Genomic DNA, 20,444 nt, shown 5'->3' on the forward strand with positions numbered 1-20,444 from the left:
TCTCTCTCTCTCTCTCTCTGTCTTTCTCTAAAAGCTCATCGAGGGTGGGATCCTAGTGGCAGGTTTTCAGACAAGTTTGGCGGTGGTAGTGTATGCCTTTAATCCCAGCACTTGAGAGGCAGAGGCAGGTGGATTTCTGAATTCAAGGCCAGCCTGGCCTACAGAGTGAGTTCCAGGACAGCCAGGGCTATACAGAGAAACCCTGCCTCAAAAAACCAAAAAAAAGAAAAAAGAAAAAAGAAAGAAAGAAAGAAAGAAAGAAAAAAAGAAAGAAAGAAAGAAAGTAACTGCCCATGGTCACATAGATGCTGAACTAGAATCCAAAGCTGATTCACTAGTGAGGTTTCAAATTCAGGGGTGGGGTGAGGTGGAGTGGAAGAGAGGGAGACAGAGACCCCAGAGATAAAGGACAGAGCCTGCAGCTCCAGGGGTCCCTGGCATGCCCAGGAGAGGCCTGCATGTTCCAGCCACACGCTGGTATACTGAGTTACATCGGGCTTTAGGGCTGATAGCATGGGTTCTGAGTGATATGGCATGTTCAAGAACTTGCACGTTTGGTGGTGGACAGTTAGATCGGAGTGGGAGTCATCCTCTCTGTCTCCTGGGGGCTTCCTGGGTAGCTCACATCTGTTTCAAAGAGGAACTTGTGTTGTCTGTGGGAGAGCAGGTGGCGGTCCCTGGAACTGCCAGCCTAGGGACTTGCAGCAATGAGTTTCCTGGTGCTCCCTCTCACCTGGCTGCCATGCCCCGTATGGGCATGCTATTTTGTTTTGAGCTGGTGCCCTCACCCCCGGATGCAGCAGAGAGGTTAATCAGAGCTCAGGCATACAGCCGGCTGGATGACACAGACCAGACGGCTGGATGACAGTCCAGACAGTGCCATGCGCACAGATGAGCTCCTATATCCCCCCAAGCACTTTGGTCCCTGTTGCCTTAAGCTAAGGGATGTGGAGTCTGCGAATCTCTAAAGGACCCATTGATGGAGGAAGAAGGCAGGCCAGGGCCAGAGGGAGGAGCAGGGGTACCAGACAGCCTGTCACTTCCTCTAACTTCATCATTAATTCATAAAGCCAGAAGATCGACTGGGCATTTCCACCGGTGGCAGCCGCTACCTTATGCACGAAGATAAAAAGGTCCTTTGTTGTCCCTGCGGCATGACCTTTGCGGACGGACATGCTGTCAGCAGTGGCCTTCCACTTGGGAGGTGACAGGAAGTATTTGAGGCCATGGCAGGACCTTAGGTCTTCTAGAAGGGGAGGCAGGAGGCAGAGTCATTGCTGATGAGGCTGAGTTTCCCAGAGCCCCTTCCAGAGGAGCTTGGCTGAGCCTCAAAGCCCTCTGTGGATAATATCTTGCCACAAGTGCCACAGCTGGAAGAGGGTCCCCTGGCTGAGCACCTATCTCAAATCAAGAGTGCTCCCAAATACAAACTTTCTGCACTGGTGTGACACCCCAAGTGGAAAATTCCTCCCTGACCTCATGTGACAGATGCACTCAAGACACATGCAGGGAGACTTGAGGGGGGGAAGGTAGTGGTCAATCCCTAAGACCACAAAAACAAAGTAGATACCTTAAAAAATTTATGCTGGGGTGGGGGTGGGGAGCTGGAGAGATGGCTCAGCGATTAAGAGCACTGACTGCTCTTCCTAAGGTCCTGAGTTCAAATCCCAGCAACCACATGGTGGCTCACAACCATCCGTAATGAGATCTGACTTCCTCTTCTGGGGTGTCTGAAGACAGCTACAGTGTACTTACAATAAATAAATAAATCATATATATGCTGGGCGGCAATGGTGACACATGCCTTTATTCCCAGTTCTCCGGAGGTAGGGGAGCTCTGTGAGTTTGAAGCCAGCCTGGTCTACAGAGTAAGCTCTGGGACAGCCAGAGCTACACAGAGAAACCCAGTCTAGAAAACCCAAATATAAAATAAACACACACACACACACACACACACACACACATACACACAGCCTCAGCCCATAGCTTGCCTGTTTAGCATGTACTAAGCCCCTGGGTCCAATAACCCCGCACCAAATAAGACCAGTGTGGTGATTCTAGGACTTGAGAGGTGGAGGCAGGAAAATCAGAAGTTCAAGGTCATCCTCTGCTACTTAGGTAGTCTGAGGTCAGCCAGGGATACATAAGACCCTGTCTGGAAACAAACAAACAATTTCATAAGATCACTTTTGTGTCTTAACTTGGTCCCATCCCCAAGATACCTCACCTATAACAAAGTAAAACCTGAAACATGTACAGTCCAAGGCTTTCAAATCGCCTTAATTACAGGGTAATACAGTTCTGCAGCTGGCAACATTCCAACATAAACAGTATTTCCAATTATGTTTATGTGTGCATGTCAGTGCTTATGTGGGTGCATACCCCACAGCATAACCTTGGTGGCAAGAGCCTCTACCCTCTGAGCCATCTTGCCAGCCCTGCAAGGGTAATTTTTACACCCAAATTCCCTCCCCCTCGCAGGGCTCCTGTGTGTCCTGAGCCACAGAAGGGATTCCCAGGATGCTCTGCACCTGTTGTGTTAAGCATCTCAGGGTTCTCACCAGTCTGCAAACACTCTCTATCTATATACACTCAGTTTGGGGTTGACATGGATGGCTACCCTTTTCCATTTCAGTGTTCTGGGGGGACCCTTAAGCTTACTCAAACCCAAGGCCAGGTGGGTCTCTCAGTGGGTTTAAAGCCCCCATTATCGACATCAGAGCTGTGGCCATTCTAACACTATGGGGCAACTTCAGCTTGCTTCTGGCCTTTGGGTATATCTTCCTCCCTCCCCAGGACAGGATCTTGTCCGGCATCCCAAGCTGTCCTTGAACTGGAGATCCTCCTGCCTCCACCTCGAATTATAGGTGTGTGCAGCTAGGCCCTGCTCAGGGGAAGCCCTTTCTTCTTCTGAGCAGGTTATTTAGGGGGATGCTGGCTTTCTCCAGCAGCCACGTGTTTGGAGTGCCAGGTGGAGCCCGTGCTAGCTCTCAGAAGCTGGGCCAGGTTCTCTGACTTCATTCCGCTTGCGGTTGCACGTGAGGTTAAGTTCCTGCTGCTTGATTCAGCTTCAGATAAGTAAACTGAGAGAGTTCTGAGGGCGGGGCTGAGCTGTCTCCTGGATGCTGTTGCATCACGCCCACTTTCTGAATGTCTGCTTGGATGGAGCTTGCCCCACCCTTCTGAACGGCTCCACTGTAATACAGAAATGTAATGTGACCCCCACCCCCAGCACACGGCAGGAAAAACCAACCCTACCAGGGATGTCCAGAGCTGTGTAACCCACGGGGAGCTACACTGCCTCTCTGATCCTGTCTCCTGAGCAGCCAAATGGGTGTGCTGCCTGCACTGTTAGGAGAGCTGGGCTGTCATCTGCCCAGCCCTGGCTCGGCTCCTGCCTGAGGCAGGCTGTCACAATCTCTATTCCTGCTATAAGGCGAATGTAAAGAGCAGAGGAAGGCGGGTGCACCCCAACTGTGGCACTGTGCATTGCTCCCACTCTGCGCTCCCTGCATTGCCTCCTCTACTCAGTGCGCGGGGGATGTGGCAGGGAGAAGGCAATCCACCCGTCATGTTTACCGCCCCCCCCAAAGATGTGCTCTGTACAGAAGCAGCCCACAGTGTCCCCAGCAGGACCCTTGGTGCCCCTGGTGACAATAGATGATGTATCAGAGATGATGTTGGGCTGGACCAACTCTGCCTGGGAAGTTAGTGGCTTTTGCACCAACCTGAAGTCTAGAGGGTCTGTGCTCCTGGTTGGACTTGGAAAAAAAAAAAAAACACTTCAAAAAGGCCAGGTGCATCCTCCATAGATTTTAAAGTCCATGGGCAGTAGGATGAGTACACACCAGAGCTGTGGCTGCCTAGGCAGCAGGGGAAGGAGGGGGTGCTCACAAGAGAGGGCAGCTGGCACAGGATCCCCTGCAAGGAGGCTCCGGAAGCCCAGCCTCCATTCCTCCCTCCCTCCCTGGCCCCGAATTAGTCACTGCTGTGTCTGGATCCCCAGGTGGCCTCCCTGTGGAGTTCAGAGCCAGCAGAACAACCCTAAAGAGTGGAGTTGCTTAGGCACAGAGAGCCAGTCACAGCCAGGTGAATGGCTCTTGTTTTTCTATCCAGCTAAGTAGACACTGAATTTATTTATTTATTTTTGATTATTTGTTTTTTCAGTTGGAGCCAAAGTTCATGTGACACGCATACACTTGTATGCACAATACACACATAAACACACACATACACACTCACTTACCATTTTAACTACTAAGACATAAAATTTGTCACTTTAAGACCAGGGAGGTAGCCCAGTCTGTACAGTGCACCAGTGAGCATGAGAACTCGAGTTCCATCCCTGGTACTCATGTCAAATGTGGTAACATCTATCTATTCCCAGGACTGGGATGCAGAGGCGGGAGGAGCCCTTGGGCTCCGTGGCCAATCCTCTGGGAGGCTGAATCTGTGACCTCAGGTGCAGTGAGGGACCCTGGCTCCAAAACCAAGCTTGAGAGTGACAGAGGAAGACTCCAGATGTTGACCTCATCCCTTGCACATGCCCCCACATAAACATACAAGTATACACACATGAACATATAAACACACATGTACATACATGTACATACACATACACTCATACATACACACATACATACACACATAACATACATACACACATGTGCACACTCATACACACATACACATGTAATACACACACTTACAAACACATGCACACATAAACACACATAAACACAATACACACAAATACATACACATAAATATATACATGCACATGTACACATACACAATACACACATAAACACACATACACACTCACCATTTTAAATACTATGAAGGGAACAACTGGGTTGGGTTCAATGCATTTAGTGTTCTAAACCACCATCTCTATTTCCAGAAGATTCCATCACTCCCAATTAAAGCCTCTACCCACCCATTCTCTGTCTTTACCCCTCCTCCTGGTTCTTGCCCAGCAAGAGTCCTGTTCCATTCTTATGGAGTCACCTGGTACTTTGCTTGACATATAGACTTGTGGACCAGGTGGCTTTGGTGCTGGCTATAATGTTGTCAACACCCTGTATGCCAGTGAGGCTCCCCACAGCCTCTCTTGATTGGGAACAGGACTTCGCCCAATGTATTTCTCCTTTCATACAGTCATCCACAGGCAATGTGGCTTTTGCCACCTTGGAGAGCTGTGAATAGTGTTTGTGACTGAGATGGCATGTCTCCATGGGAGCCACTTCCCAGGAGGTGGGAAGTGTTATTGTTTTCTCAGAGGAGGAGGCAGCAGATCGGCAGAACCGTGCCTGCTTAAGGAAGGGCGCAAAGCTGCCTCTCCTTGCTGCTGGCCTATGCCTGTGCCTGGGCTGATCTCTGTATACATGGCAAGTCCCATGTCGGCAGAATTCCGGCCAGTCTATGGGCTACAGAACCACAGAACTCTGGTACCCTGAGAGTCCCCAGGTCCTCCTTTGTTGTGCCATATTGTGTAGGCATCCTTATTCAGGTGTTGAGGCAAGCTTAGGGAGCCCCTGAGGAATGCAGGGTTGGCTGCACTGGTCGGCTCCCACAGTTCCTGGCCCTCCCTGAGTCTATTCTCCATCTTGCCAAGAGTCCTGTTCCCAGAAGATGAAGACTCTAAAACATGTCCTAATGGATGAAACCAGCCAAACTCCCCCTGCCAACTCCCCCAGCTGCCCTACCCTCACCCCATGCTTCATGTCTCAGGCTGCAGGGATCCCCATCAGACATACCCTCCACCCCATCCCCATCACTCTTTCCAGAGAAATGTGAGGTGCAGAATTCACATGACCTCCTAAGGCATTATGTTATGTGGGTTACATCTTGACTTGGTAGTATTTTAGATATTGTGAACTAAAGAAAATATAATCCTAAAATTAATTTCACCTGGATATGGGTCACATGTTAGAAACTCCAGGTGAAAGACCCCTGAGGGAGACCCCCACTCAAATCTCGGGAGGACGTGCACCCAAGGAATCATGAGAGACTGTCTTGATGTAATTACAAGAGGTTTTTAATTTCGGGGCACTCTGGTTCGGCACCACACCTATCTCACGCAGGAGATAGTGGAGCCGACCACGAGGCTTGAAAGTTAGGGGTTTATATAGGGAAACGGTCTATGTGAACAAAGGGATCAGTGTGGCCATACATGATTGGCTAGTTCAAATATTAACTATTACATGCAGAACAGAGTGGAAAATTCCTAAGGTTGGTATTAATCTGAGTCAACAGAGCATCTGACCTTAAACTATATCTGCCCAGACATGTAGTTTATGTCTTCTTGACCTGCTAGTTCTCAGGATGTCTAACAGACTGCTTGCTCATTCCCAGGCCTATGTGGGCCAGCTTGTGATGGATTCTTAGGCCCATAACTTTTCTTCCTAGTCAGCACAGGTCCAAAGCTTTAATTTTTCCTTTCACAGGAAGCATAATTTACCATTTATCAGAAGCATAGAAGCACCTTTGATCCCAGCACTCGGGAGGCAGAGGGAGGCAGATCTCTGTGAGTTGGAGGCTGGCCTGGTCTACAGAGTGAATTACATAGTGAGACCCTGTAGAGAGGAATTTTAATTCAGCAGTGTGGCTGCTCTGGCAAGGGATCACATCCAAAGACCACCTTGGTCTGTGAGATCTGGTTGGAATACAGACTTGCCCTTAGTACACACCTTTAGTCTCTTTGACTAAAATACAGACATACCTTTAACCCCTCTGGCTAGAATACACACACACCCTTAGCACACACCTTTAATCCCAAACATTGAAGGTAAAGTTAGTTCGTAAAAGGAAACAGCCTTGTTTGAAAGTGATGTCTAATTGAGGGGCAGACAAAGTGATGAATCAGAGAAAGATTTGACAGAATGAGTCAGGTAGGATATGCTCAACTCTCAGGAGAACAGCACAGGGAAGAGAGGCTCCTGAAGAGCCGCAGCAGGAGAGAGGATGAGGGGGAGGGGAGAGGGAGAGGGAGCAGGGTTGGAGTGGAGGGAAGAAGAGGCAGTTTTACTGAGAAAAGTTGTAGGTGAAGACCAAATGAACCCGAGAGTGAGAAGGAGTCAGAAGAGTAGAACAGATTGCCAGAGTTAGTTTGAGGCCAAGCAGAGCAATTCAGTGAGAAGCAGAGAGAGGGGCAGGAAGGAAGGATAGATAGGTTGGATCAGTCAGCTTGGAGAGGAGTTTTGAGCCAGAACAGCTGAATTTAACCAGCCAGCTAGAGTTCAGAAAACTAGAAAGGGTGAACTTATTCAGCAGTCAGTCTCTGAGATAACAATTATATCTGGCAAATAAAAGTGACTTTTCTACCCTGTCTCAAATAGTACCAGATGAAGAGCCAGGGCTATGGTAGAGCAGTTTCCTAGCATGCGTGAGGCCCTGAGTCTAATCCTCAGTACGGCATAAACAGAGCTTGGCAGCTCATGCCCGTAATCCACGATCTCAGGTACAGATCGGGGTTCTAGTCATCTTTGGCTATATAAGTGAGGTCAGCCTGGGCTTCGTGAAAGCCTGTCTTAAAAAGAGAGAGAAGAAAAGGAAGCATGTCCTTTATAAGACCACATGTGCCTGGACCACGGCACCAAGCCAAGGATGACTTATTAATATTTTTGTGAGCGTCTGCTGTCCCATATGCCAAGTGCCATGTGCCAGGAAATGCTATTATGGCTGATGCCTACGCACTATACAGAGAGACACTGGGACACACAGGGAAGCTGAAGACAAGCCTCAAGCCCCAGTGTGGCAAGAGCCCTGTCACGCCTTTTCCTGTGCGCTTACACACATGATCATCTTGGCTAGTTGGATCGTCCCCTTGACACACCAGGAACATTGATTATTAACTCTTTGTTTTTTAAAGATTTATTTATTGATTATATGTAAGTACACTGTAGCTGTCTTCAGACATGCCAGAAGAGGGTGTCAGATCTTGTTATAGATGATTGTGTGCCACCGTGTTGCTGGGATTTGAACTCAGGACCTTCAGAAAGACAGTCGGTACTCTTAACTGCTGAGACATCTCTCCAGCCCAAATATTAACTCTTGAGACTTCAAAATAGTTTTCCAAGGGGTGGAGATGTCTCTCAGTTCATGTTTGCTTAGCATGCAGGAGGCCCTGGGTACAATCCATAGCGACACATAAGCCAGGTGTGGTGGTGCATGCTTATAGTCTACATGGAGTGTTCAAGGCCAGCCTGGGACACATAAGGTTCTGACTCAAGTATGTTTTCAAGGCTATATAGTATTCTAAGTCAAGGATGACCCAGGATGACGGTGCTTTCCTGGGGCTTGGTACTTTCTCCATGGCATGGCTATTCCTGGCTTTTGTTACTGGCCAGGCAAGCTCCTGTGGCCAGCTCTGTATACTCATCCTCATTCCTTGGGTTTGTTCTTGTACAGATGTCACTCAAGACACAATGAGCCTGAGTGCGTAGTACCTTGTGGTGTAACAATGAGCCTGAGTTCGTAGTACCTGTGGTGTAGCAGTGAGCCTGAGTGCATAGTACCTGTGGTGTAACAGTGAGCCTGAGTGCGTAGTACCTGTGGTGTACAGTTCTGCACTTTTCAGTATGAGTGCTGAAGAAATGGCTGAAAATGCAGCTGAGGGAGGGGGATTGTAGCCATGGGCTTTTCAACCCATGCCCAATTTCTCAAAATAAGGACTCTAAGGCTTTTTATTTATGAATAAATGCCTAGGCCATAAGCTTGGGCTTGTTCCCTGACTTTCTTTGGACTTAATTATCCTGTTTATTCTGCTCTCTGAGTGCCACGTGGTTGGTTACCTCTCCTCGGTTTCATACGTCTGTCTCCTCAGAGTTGTGGTAAATGTGTTCCAGGCCTGGCTCTATCCCACAGTTCCTTTCTCCCTACAGGAACTCCCACTTTCTATTTCCTGCCTCAGTTGATAGGCCATCAGCTTTTTATTGACAGGTGAAGCTTCCATACAATACACAAGAGAGTCTCTCTGCAGAGGATTGTATGGACACAGTTCAGGGCCCCCAGCACAGCAACAGACCGTCAAATGAAAGACTTGGTACAGAAAGACATTTTGAAAACAGTCCCAGGTCAGAAGCATTTCTGGTTCTTCTCAAGTGTTTGGGTTAGAAGGGTTGCAGGGTTGCCAGGGATGCTGGGGCGCAACAGGGATAGAGATGCACACGCTCATCCTCCATCCATGTTGAATTTTTATTTTCAGTATCCACTCCTCCCCAGGGGAGTTCTGAAGTTGATGGATTAAGTTTTTTAGTGAATCGTGGGGATCACAAAGCACACAGAGCATTGGGTTCTAGCCCCGCTCCTAATAAATGTGGATATAGTGGCACACACTTTGTAATCCCCATGCTCAGGAAGTAGAGGCAGGGGGATCAGGAATCTGACCTCATCTCTTGCTACACAGTAAGTTTAAGGCTAGCCTGGGAGACATCAGACCCTGTCTCAAAAAAAAAAAGTGTGTCACCCTTAAACATGAACCTCCACATTTTATCCAAGGAGATCCCTGAGTCACTCGTGCCCACATCAAGATAGAGAATACTCTCTGCCCCCAAGGCCCCTCACACTCAATTACATTACTTTGTCCCCTGGGGCAGCCATGGCCCTAATTCCTAACACCAAAGGCAAGGGTTTCCAGAGAATGAATTTTGCCCTCGTAGAATCGTGAGCCCACACCCTTTCATGCCTGGTTCCATTGGTTCTGTGTTACATATGGTGCCCAGTTTCATTACCAAATACAATGCCATCCGTTGGCTGCATCAACCTTTTGTACTTTGTCTGTTCGGCTGTGGCTGGGCATATGGGTGGTTTACAGTTTATGACACATCACAGCGCAGCCACAAGCATACTGGGTCCATCCTTTCTGTGACTGTAGGACTCTGGTCAGCTCACTTGCTGTCTTGCTAGTGATGTACATGGTTGTATTTTTCTCTAGAAAAGGTAGATATTGTCCTGAATATTACTTAGCCTTTCCCATCATTCGTGACTGCATGTACGGCGTGGGGATGCATCCCTGCCTGCCTGTGCTGTGTGGGATAGATGAGCTAATGCTGGAGTGGTGCCTAGCCCAGATTGGCAGGCTTCTGTAGTCTTCCCTGGTGAGCAGCAGCTGCTGGGGATGCTTGAGAACTCTGTGTGATGGATTCTTGAGTAGACCAAGGCTTGAGCCTAAGATGGAGGGGAGACTCCATACAGGGAGGACCGTTAGGTCTCAGGTATCCACCGCTTCTAGAATGACGGTTCTCAGCCTGTGGGTTGAACCAACCTTTGCTAGATATCACCCGAGACCATTGGAAAACAAAAATATTTACATTATGATTTATAACAGCAACATTACAGTTATGGAGTAGCAATGAAACTAAATAATCTTATGGTTGGAGGTCACTGCAACATGAGGAACTATATTAAAGGGTCGCAGTATTAGGGACATTGAGAACTGATGCTCTAGAATAAGAGACAGGGGCAGGGAGGGATGGGGTGGGGGGTGAAGTGATTGCAGGTGTGTATGGCAGGCCTGAGCTGGACATGGTCCCTAGAGGGACTTGAAGACCCTGAGCACCAAGCATCCAGGGTACATAGGTGATATTCCATGTGGAAAGGGCATGCTTGGGACTGGCTCAATAGTGCTGTGGTCTTAGCCTTTGAGTGGCTGGTAAAGTCAGAGATGACCACATGGACCACCTCTGGTCAATCAGTACTCTCTCTGCAGAGGGGGGCATTGTGTGTCTACGGGGCTCCCTCTTCCTTCCAGGCCTACCTTCTCCCTTCACTTTCTGTTTTTCCCACCCTGCCTTCTCCTAGACAAGATAAGCCCCCACTGGCATATGTGGGAGAGGATGGTGGGCATGGAGTGGATGGGGTGGGCAAACAAGCAGCTCCAACCAAGTTTCTCTTTCATGGGTGGTAGAACCTGGGGGAGTGGCTGGTCCCTCGCCCACCACACCACCAGGAGCTTTCACTCAGGATGGCTGCCATCTTGCTAAGGGAGTAGCAGATGGTGGTCCTGGAGCTGTCCCTGTAGGCAGAAAGCAAAGCTCTCCGTGTCCCTCAGTCATGGTTCAGTGTGGTCAAGGGAGATGTCACAATGTCACAAAAAGGATGGTGGTGGCCAAGTGAGGAGGGGGTCACAAGAACACTGCAGGCTTCGACTACTTCGAGTTCAATGTTAATGATCTCTCTCTCTGTGTCTCTCTCTCTCACACACACACATTTTCTTCTTTCTCCCATCCCCCTTCTCCCTTCTTAGTCTCCTCGGACCAGATAGAGCAATTGCACCGGAGGTTCAAGCAGCTAAGTGGGGACCAGCCCACCATTCGGTAAGATTACCGCAGCCAGCCTTGGGCTTCAAGTTACTTTCTGTCTGTTATCACTTACCCTGGGTTCATGTGGCTCTGGGCTGGCCCCAAAGCCTGTCCCAGTTTCTGAAGCAAACCTGTTGTTTGAATTCTCCCGGGTCTCTGCAAGACAAGATGTGGAGGGAGGAAGGGGCCCTATCTGGTTCTACAGGAATAGACACTTGCAGGGGAAGCCAGGGAAGAGACAGCTAGCACCCAGCCCTGCTCAACCTCTTTATGTCGTTTGTGATCTGGACTTGTCCTGAAGTTCCCTCCCCCCACCCCCCATGCTGAGCGCCTTCTGGATCCTCTGTGATGCTGGGTGTGAGAGAGCCAACTGATAGAGCTGTGTGCTGGGTCACTCCAGCCTTGGACAAGATGAGGCTGTCAACAAGGAGGGGTCAACCTCCTGCTAGGGAAGTAGACATTTTTCTTCTCTGGCGTCATGTTTTGTTTTTTGTTTTTTTTTTTGTTTTTGTTTGTTTTTGGTTTTTTGGTTTTTTGGTTTTGTACTTGGGTTAAACATGGCTGCATATATGCTAGGCAGGCACCTTACCTCGGACTACAGCCTCAACTCTTTTTTTCCCTTTGGTGTACCACACTAAGTTGCCTGGGCTGCCCTAATACTCACTCTATAGCCCAGGCTGGGCTTGGACTCACAGGTTGGTCTTGGACTCACTCTATAGCTCAGGCTAGCCTTTAACTCACTCTATAGCCCAGGCTAGCCTTGGAATCACTCTATAGCCCAGACTGGCCTTGGGCTCACTTGTCATTGCCCTACCTGCTGAGCAGCTGGAATGACAAGTAGGAGCCACCAGATCCTGCTAAGTGGAAAGACTTTTGTCACAAACTTTCTAGCTGATAGCATTGTCCTCAAATACGTTTGGGGTGTCAAGGTGCCGTCATTGTAACAGATGCAAACCTTGCATGGGCTGCAGGAAAGCTCCCTTCTTTATAGACAGGCTTTGTTCCCCTTTGAGGGGACTATGTGCACATGCACACATGTTTACTTGCCTCCCACACAAAGGTACATTGTTAACTAGAGCATCACCCGGAAGGTACCCACAGGCTCACGGTTCTGTGGCCTCTAGTCTCAGTTTGCCACACACACTATCAAAGACGGGATTGATCTGTGCAGGGCAGCCGTCCTACCCTTTATGCCCAAAGGAATAGCCTGGGCACCTCTGGAAGCTGCCTGGTTCTTCTGGGTGCAGGTGCCTTGTTCTGAGCCCCTCGCCATGGCCTATAGCCAGTAACAAACTGTTTGCCCTACCTAGCACTGTGAGGGCGTAGGCTCCGGAGTCAGACCTAGTCTTACCCAGCTTTGGGTCAGATTCCATCTCTTCAGACTTGAGGTGCAGGTGAAAAACCTGAGAGACAAACTTCATGAAGCTCAAGCTATTGGCTGCGTGGCTTTGGGGCAGCACCCACTCCACCCCTTTCCTTGGAGCCGGCCTTCTGTGTAGAGCAGGCTGTTTCATTGGGTTTGGATCTGAGCATTAAGCCTCAGGTGCATATAGTTGGTCCCCAGGTTATTGAGCCCCACCTGAGATAGGAACAGAGGCTGGTGACTGTGGAGGGTGGAGGAATCCTGAGTCCCATGGGGAAGGGGGTGCCTGAGAGGTCCCATCCCACAGAGATCAGAGGAAGGGGACCAGCTAAGTGGTAAGGTGTGAATGGGTGTTGAAAGGCCCCCATGTTGTAGGCAGCATGCTGCCTCTTAGCATGGTTACTAGCTGTGGTTGATGGTCTTGTCCCACGAGGGTGCTCACACAGCAGGTGTCCAGGGCCTCTCTAAGAAGGCTATATAGCATTGTCCTAGTTAGGGCTTTACTGCTGTGAACACACACCATGGCCAAGGCAACTCTTATAAGGACAACATTTAATTGGGGCTGACTTACAGGTTCAGAGGTTCAGCCCATTATCATCAAGGCGGGAACATGGCACCTGACAGGCATGGTGCAGGAGGAGTTCTACATCTCAAGGTTTTACTCTGTAGATCAGAGTTCTACATCTTCATCTGAAGGCTGCTAGTGGAAGACTGACTTCCAGGCAGCTAGGATGAGGGTCTTAAAGCCCTACAGTGACACACCTACTCCAACAAGGCCACAGCCAGTTCAAAAGGGCCACACCCACTCCAACAAGGCCACACCCACTCCAACAGGGCCACACCTCCTAACAGTGCCACTCCCTGGGCAGAGCATGCACAAACCTCCACAAGCATCTAAGCCCCCTCCCCCATGTGTATCGTGAGCAGGGTGACCAAGTTGGGCTCCTTGGCTCTGTAGTGGGGACAGTAGCCTCAGGCTGTGTTGTCAGGGGAGAGAGGTGCTCACCCCCCAACTTCCCTCGAGGAAGTTGTGGCTTGAAATGCTTCCTGTGTTCCTCCCCAGGGCCTCAGCCCAAATGTTACAGCACATTGCGGCTGCACGGCCACTTGGTGTCCCAAGGTGAGCCCTTCACCCTCTCAGATGCTTCTTGGTCACAGTGAATGGGGCCTGTCCTTCTGTTGACTTCCTCCTCCCCCCACCGCTCCCCCCAGAGCTGTCCTGTGCCGTCTGTCCATCAGAAAGTGCTCAATTCTACCCAGAGTCTGGGGTTGCTGTCCCGCCCTCCTGTCCCTCTGTCCATCCCACTCAGCCGTCACCCTCATGGCCCCCTCCCATCCTTCAGGCCCATGTGCAGCACTGCCTGGGAAGACATATGCCCTTCCCTAAAGAGTCCCAAAGAGAGCCTCAGTTTCCCTAGCATGGAAAGCGCCCAATACTGGGTGCTGGGAGGACTTGGCAGAGCTGTACACGTGAAGAGGAAAACCCATGGGCTCTCGGGATGAGGAAGCCCTCAGAAACCAGAGAGTCAGGAGGTGTGACATAGGGCTCACTGTAAGTTCTGCCCTGAGGCTTGGCCGAGCGAGCCGCCTCCGAAGCCACCAGAAACTAGCCCCCAGCCCTGTGCTTGCAGAAGAGGCCGGTCCAGCCCTCGGTGCTTTTCTTGGTTTTGTGTGTCCTTTGTGGGCTGAATGCTTGTCCCTCTTTGTGAGTCCCCAGCAGGGCTCAGGGTAAAGCTGGGCAGGAGTGGGTGCCCGCTGAGCCCTAATCCTCTCCAAAGCTAAAAGGCACACCCTGGAGAAAGGAAGCGGGGCTCCCCAGTGCTGGAGCACGTCTAGCCAGCTGTGTGACTGCAGCTTACTGGCTAGACCTCTCTGGGCTCAACGCTCTTGTCTACGAAAGTGGGCCCATCACTGCCACCATTTGTGGGTGTGAGAGCCTCACAGTGTGTGGCCTGGCATGGGGAGGATACTTCAGAACTTGGGGGAGATGGATTAAACACCCCCTACTGCAAGCTTTAAGCTGTACTGGAGGAGGCTGTAAGGTGGGTGTCGCTTGGGGCTTTCCAGTGGCCCTTCTTGCTGGCCGCTAGGGTGGCAGCACTGGACTGGTGATAAGTGGGTCAGCTTGGTCTGCTAGCAGCCATGGCCCCAGGGTAGAGCTGGGCTGCTCCCATGGCTGTACCACCCAGAGCTGAGCCCCAGCGACAAAGCTCCGCAAGGATCTGGTGGGCACAAGGCCCCGAGGCTGCTCCACTTGGCCCGGCCCAGCACTGTCCACGGGACTTGCCTTCTCTTTGTCGGAGTAGGGGGCAGCAGAAGTCAGAGGTCTCCAGGTACCAGATGGCCAGACCTTCCTCTTGTGAATAACTGCTTCCAGACCAAAGGCAACGTGTCACTCCTAGGGTGTAGCCTCATGCACCCTCCCCCTCCTCCTTCTTTTTTGGGGGCTTCCAGAAAGTGCTCTGTACTGAGCTATATCCCCAGCCTCTTTTCTACTGGGGAGATAGGGGCTTGCTAAGCTATGTAGACTGGCCTCAAACTTATAATCCTCCTGCCTCAGCTTCCTAAGCACCCGGGATAACAGGTGCTACCAGTCTTGGCAAGGGGGCAATTTCTTATTCCTTCTTTCTTGCTTGTCTCTAAAATGAGCTAAGTGCCTGCACAATTGGTGTTGTCACCAGGGCAGGTTCTTCCTCCTTGGGAGGGTGGCACTGTCAGCCATCACTAATTTGATCTCTGTCATTAGTCTGTCCACCGCTACACTGCCATGGTGTCCCTGTTCCCATCAGTGTTCATGTGTGACATCTTTATTCCAGTGTCCTGGTATTCCCACAATCCCTATCATACAAGTGAGACATCTGGGGGCAGGGATACACACACACACACACACACACACACACACACACACACACACACACACACACACCATGTGCTGCAGGGGGCAGAGCCTGCATCAGCAGCCACAGCCTCTCTACTTCACCTGTCTCACAGTCCAAGAGATGGAGCCTCACAGTGCCTGAGGTGAGGGGTGGGGAAGGATAGTAGAGTGGGTAGGATAGTAGACTGGAGGTCGAGGATTGTGGAGAGGGAGGTGCCGGAGGCATGAGCGTGACTTTCCCCTGCCTGGGTTCCAGTGTGATTTGCCACAGCTGGGTGAGCCTGGGCAGGTGACTGGCCCTCTGTGTCACATTTACTTCAGGGATCACAGGAGCCCTATCTGGTGAGGTACCTGCTGCAGGCCTCAGAGTTCACACAGCCCCTGTGACTGTGACTGTCATCAGAGCAGTGGCCAGGAAAGGGGAGGGCCTCTGATGATCTGATGGTGTCCGTGGTAACCTTGGCTCCAGTCAGTCCAGGGGTTCTGGTTTCTCTTGCTTCTTCCTGTGGTTGTTATGGGCTAGCAACTGGGTGGGGGTGGGGCAGAGCCCTGTGTATCTGGCCCTGAGGCTCCCTGGGTCTTCTTAGTTGCCAGTTGCAAGAGCTGTTAGCCCTTATCCTGTGTGGAAACTCCCTCTATGGAAATGATGGCGCCTAGCTTCTTAATTTAAGGAAACCAGAGGGGGGGAGTTTTGAGTAGTTTGGGGGATAGATCATACAGGTAAACCATCCAGCCCTTAAAGCTGCACTGCAGCTTTAAGCATCCCAGAAAGAAACCTTTTCCTGTCACCCACCCTCATCACCCTGGAAACCGGACTCCTGTGTGCACACATCATCCTGAGCATGATGCTCTTGAGGCTCAGTGGTGGAATGTGTCTTTCTTTGTCAGGTTAGGGTCTCATCAGACAGAGTCTGTGCAGGCCAGGAATGGCCTTGAATTTGTGATCCTCCTGCCTCAGCCTCCTCATCTTTAGGATCCCAGGCATGCACCACCGCCACGATGCTGTCGGATTTGTTGTTGTTGTTGTTATTGTTGTTGTTGTTGTTGTTATTATTAGCTTTGTGTTTTGAGACAGGGTTTCTCTGTAGAGCCCTAACTGTGCTGGAACTCACTCTGTAGACTGGGCTGGTCTCGAACTCAGAGATCCACTTGCCTCAGCCTCCTGAATACTGGGATTAAAGGCATGCACCATCATGGTTGGCTGGATTTTTTTCTTTGTTTTTGAGATTTCTCTGTGTTCCCCAAGCTAGCCTCATAATTCTGGGCTCAGCTTTTCAAGTCCCTGAGACTTCAGGTTGAACTGCTGCACCCACTTGATGGATTCCTTGTTTTAAAGTGTTACTGTGTGTTCACACAACTTTGTGGAGTTGGTTTTCTCCTTCCACATTTATATGGCTTCTGGGAATTGAACTCCAGTCTCCAGGCTTACACAGCAAGTGTCTTCACCCTGTCGGCCATCTCATCAGCTCCACCACCCCATTCCTTCTGCACCCACCCTGTCCCAAAGCTAGCTTGCTTGCTTTTCTCTTTTTCTCTTTCTTTCTCTTTCTCCCTCCCTCCCTTCCTCTCTCTCTCTTTTTCTTTTTTCTTTCTGTCATATGGTGGCACCTACCACACCAGGACAATTGTCCTACTTGTATCCTTCCAAACTGGGCCCTGGTGAATGTAGAAGGTGGCTGTGCCCAGTCACCAGCTTGTGTCTGGCTAGATGCCACTAGTCCAGCCATGAGGGAGGGGCAGGAAGCCACCCAGGGGTATGGAGAACAGGAGAGATCCGGTCTCCTGGTTCTGCTCCTGTGAGGTAAAGCCAGGGCAGGATAAGGGACTGTTTGTGGACCCTCCCAAGCCAAACAGCCGCGGCTCCTGCTCCAGTCTAGTCCGGTGTCACATCCCTCCCCTAATGCCCTCCTTAAAAAAAAAAAAAATCAGCCAACCCCACCCCTTCCAGAACATTCATTCTTGTCTGCTGGAGTACTGGGCTATGCCCTAGGACCCGCAGAAGGTCATTGCCATAAAACAGGCACAGGCAGCCTGAACGGAGGCTTTCCCCGTCCTGTGAAGACAGGCAACTGAGACTGTGTCTGTGTCCCTGCCCAGGCCATAGCCACTGGTGGGACGAGTACCTTTACTGAATTAAAACTCACACACCTATGGCCCAATCATAAAAACACATAGCAGCGCCAGAGTCTCTTCTAGATACTTCACAAGTATCTAGAATATTTGTTACCAAGAGATGCTTGTCCCCTTAGGTGTCTTCTGGCTCCCCCAGATTTTTGCCTCAGTGGCTCAACCTGTTCTGGATACACCATTTAAATGGAATCATGTGATCTTTCACTGTCAATGTCTTTCCAACGGTGTCAATTTTCAGGTTCATCCTCCTGCAGTGGGTATCAGTGTCCGGTTCTTTTCCTGGCTACATAATGTCCCCTTGGGTGGACAGTCCGCAGCTCAGCTATCAGTTTATCTGGTAGCAGGCATTTGTTGGCCCTTCTGTGGTTCTTAGGAGCCTTGCTTCCTTGGAGAATGGCCATGTGTGCTGTGTGTCTTGGGCGCATGCTGGGAGGTGCCAGGTCATGAGATACTTAGACAGTCAACTTCCTTGAGGTCCTTCTGGCTTGTATCCTCCTGCTGGGAGCCCAGTGCAGCCACTGCAGGGCTCCCCCTCCCCCTTCCCCCAGACTCTACAGATCTTGTCTCTGTAGCCTGAGTGTGAGTGTGCCGTCCACCTCTCAGGTTCCTCCAAGTGTCAGGCTCCCTCAGTCCTCAAAGTCTGTAGGCAGAGGCCTGAGGGGAGGGCGGGGCTGCCGGGGATGATGGGATACCTCACTGCCTGTGTCCGATGGCACTGGTGACTGTTTTCTTGGACTTTCTCTCCTGCGTGTCCTGGAATACAGCAAGGAGAACTTCAACAACGTCCCTGACCTGGAGCTCAACCCGATCAGATCCAAAATCGTCCGTGCCTTCTTCGACAACAGGTGTGCTTCCTGTCCTGGGCAGGCTGAGGTGGCCTACTTCTTCTGTCATCAAAAGTAGAGAATGGGATGGGTGGACAGTCCTGGATGGCTTTGGATGGCTGTCCTGGGCTCCATCCACTTCTCTGTGAGTCACTGCTGGCTGCATGACAGATGACAACTCCCAACCTAGCAGACGCTTTGGGTTTTTTTTCACATTTGCGCTTGTGCACATGTCCGTGTGTATGCAAGTGCACATGTATATATCTGTGTTCGTGGATGCCAGAAGACAACCTTAGCTGGCATATCTCAGGTGGTCGCCCTTGTTTTGAGACAGGACCGCTCACTGGCCTAGCGCTTGCCAATTTAGCTAGGCTGACCGTGGGGAATCCTCCTGCCTCAGCCTCCTCAGAACTGAGACTACACAACTCACCTACATCCCAGTCCTTAATATTATTAGACAAGCATGTCACCTGCTGAGCTAGCTCCTAGCCCTACTTTTTACATTTTATCCTTGATTCTGGAATGGAACCCAGGGTCTCAGGTGTGCTAGGCAGGCATTCTCCCTTTTTGATCCACCTCCAGCCCCAAGCTCAGCATTGACTTCTTATGGCTTCTGTGGGCCAGGAAGTTCAGTTTCTCCTCCCACCTATGGCCAAGGCTAAGAACAGGAGGTACAGCTGGGCTCATAGGCTTAAGTGCTGAAAACACCATTCTAGCCCCAGCTGGTGGGGCTCTAGAGATCTGATTAGACGATGAAGGCTGTGGCCTCTGAACTGATGGGCCTGCCCCGGGTATTATATGGGTACTAAGCTAGGCTGAGGCCTAGTTGGAGGAGCAGGAACACGTCAGAGTAGGTGGAGGACTGTGGCAGACAGTTCAGGCAGGTTCTTGGGAACATGTACCCAGAGGGCCATGTTGTCATGAGATTGTGTGTGTGTGTGTGTGTGTGTGTGTGTTTCTGTCTGTGTAGTACTGAGGTCTTCCCTCCCCCTGCTGCCCCTTAGGAACCTGCGCAAGGGACCCAGCGGCCTGGCTGATGAGATCAACTTTGAGGACTTCCTGACTATCATGTCCTACTTCCGGCCCATTGACACCACTCTGGGCGAGGAACAGGTGGAGCTGTCTCGAAAGGAGAAGCTGAAATGTATGTGCTGGGTTCCAGGTTCTCCAAATGTGGGGATGCCCAACAGCAGGAGGCTAGGCCATCTGTAGGAGGGAGGGAGCCGGCCAGGGGACATGGTCTATGTCCTTCCACCATCAGCCCCTAGACACAGTACTGGAGTGGTCTCTCTGAAATTGCACCTTGGTAGCAGCCTCATAAAAAGCCCAGCCGCTTCTGGCTTTTTGGGGCAGGGGGGATGGGAAGGATAGAGATATGGGGTGTAGGGTGATGTAGTTTAAAGACCTGGGTTTCCCTTGAAATCTTACACTCAGCTGTGTGACCTTGAACCCGGGAATAGTGTACTGACTCTGAACCCAGTGGCCGTGGGGCTGAGGACTCTGTTGCAGACAGAATCTTGTGTCCAGGTCTAGGGAGCCCCTGAGTCATGGTTCCACACCTGCTCCCCCATGGTGTTCTGGGAGCATAGTCCTGGCAGCCTTCTCCTGAGGCTCCATCTTAGGTCATCAGCTCTAGGGAGCATTTAGTGGCCATCTTGGCTGGATGGCAGCACAGAGCCCAGGCAGTGGTCACAGTCACGTCTCCTTTTACCCCTGTGGTCTTTTCCTGACCTTGCTGACGTCTCCCCATCCCCCCACCCCCAGCTCTGAGTGCTTGGCTATGTTTAGCTCTGGAGTGTATGTGAGGAGCTGGTGAGAACAACCATTCTGAGTGTCCCCTGGGCCTCCTATGTCACTGTTTAGGACATACCCATGGCCCCAGTGTTTGTTTGCTCTGAGGGCTGGGGTGAAGATCATGAAATAAGAGGGATAACAGGTCTGAACCA

General features: G+C 50.7%; 1 protein-coding gene across 1 annotated transcript in view; it reads left to right on the forward strand.

The window, feature by feature from the left end:
* Positions 1–20,444, forward strand: part of Tesc (tescalcin) — a 31,836-nt gene that overhangs the window by 5,222 nt on the left and 6,170 nt on the right. Inside the window, exons 2-4 of the mRNA XM_031337641.1 lie at positions 11,249–11,318; positions 18,439–18,519; positions 19,503–19,642. Coding sequence (XP_031193501.1) covers positions 11,249–11,318; positions 18,439–18,519; positions 19,503–19,642 — 291 coding nt within the window. The remainder of the gene's footprint in view (positions 1–11,248; positions 11,319–18,438; positions 18,520–19,502; positions 19,643–20,444) is intronic.

Source organism: Mastomys coucha, unplaced genomic scaffold (assembly GCF_008632895.1).
Source record: "Mastomys coucha isolate ucsf_1 unplaced genomic scaffold, UCSF_Mcou_1 pScaffold22, whole genome shotgun sequence".
Taxonomy (NCBI): Eukaryota; Metazoa; Chordata; class Mammalia; order Rodentia; family Muridae; genus Mastomys; species Mastomys coucha.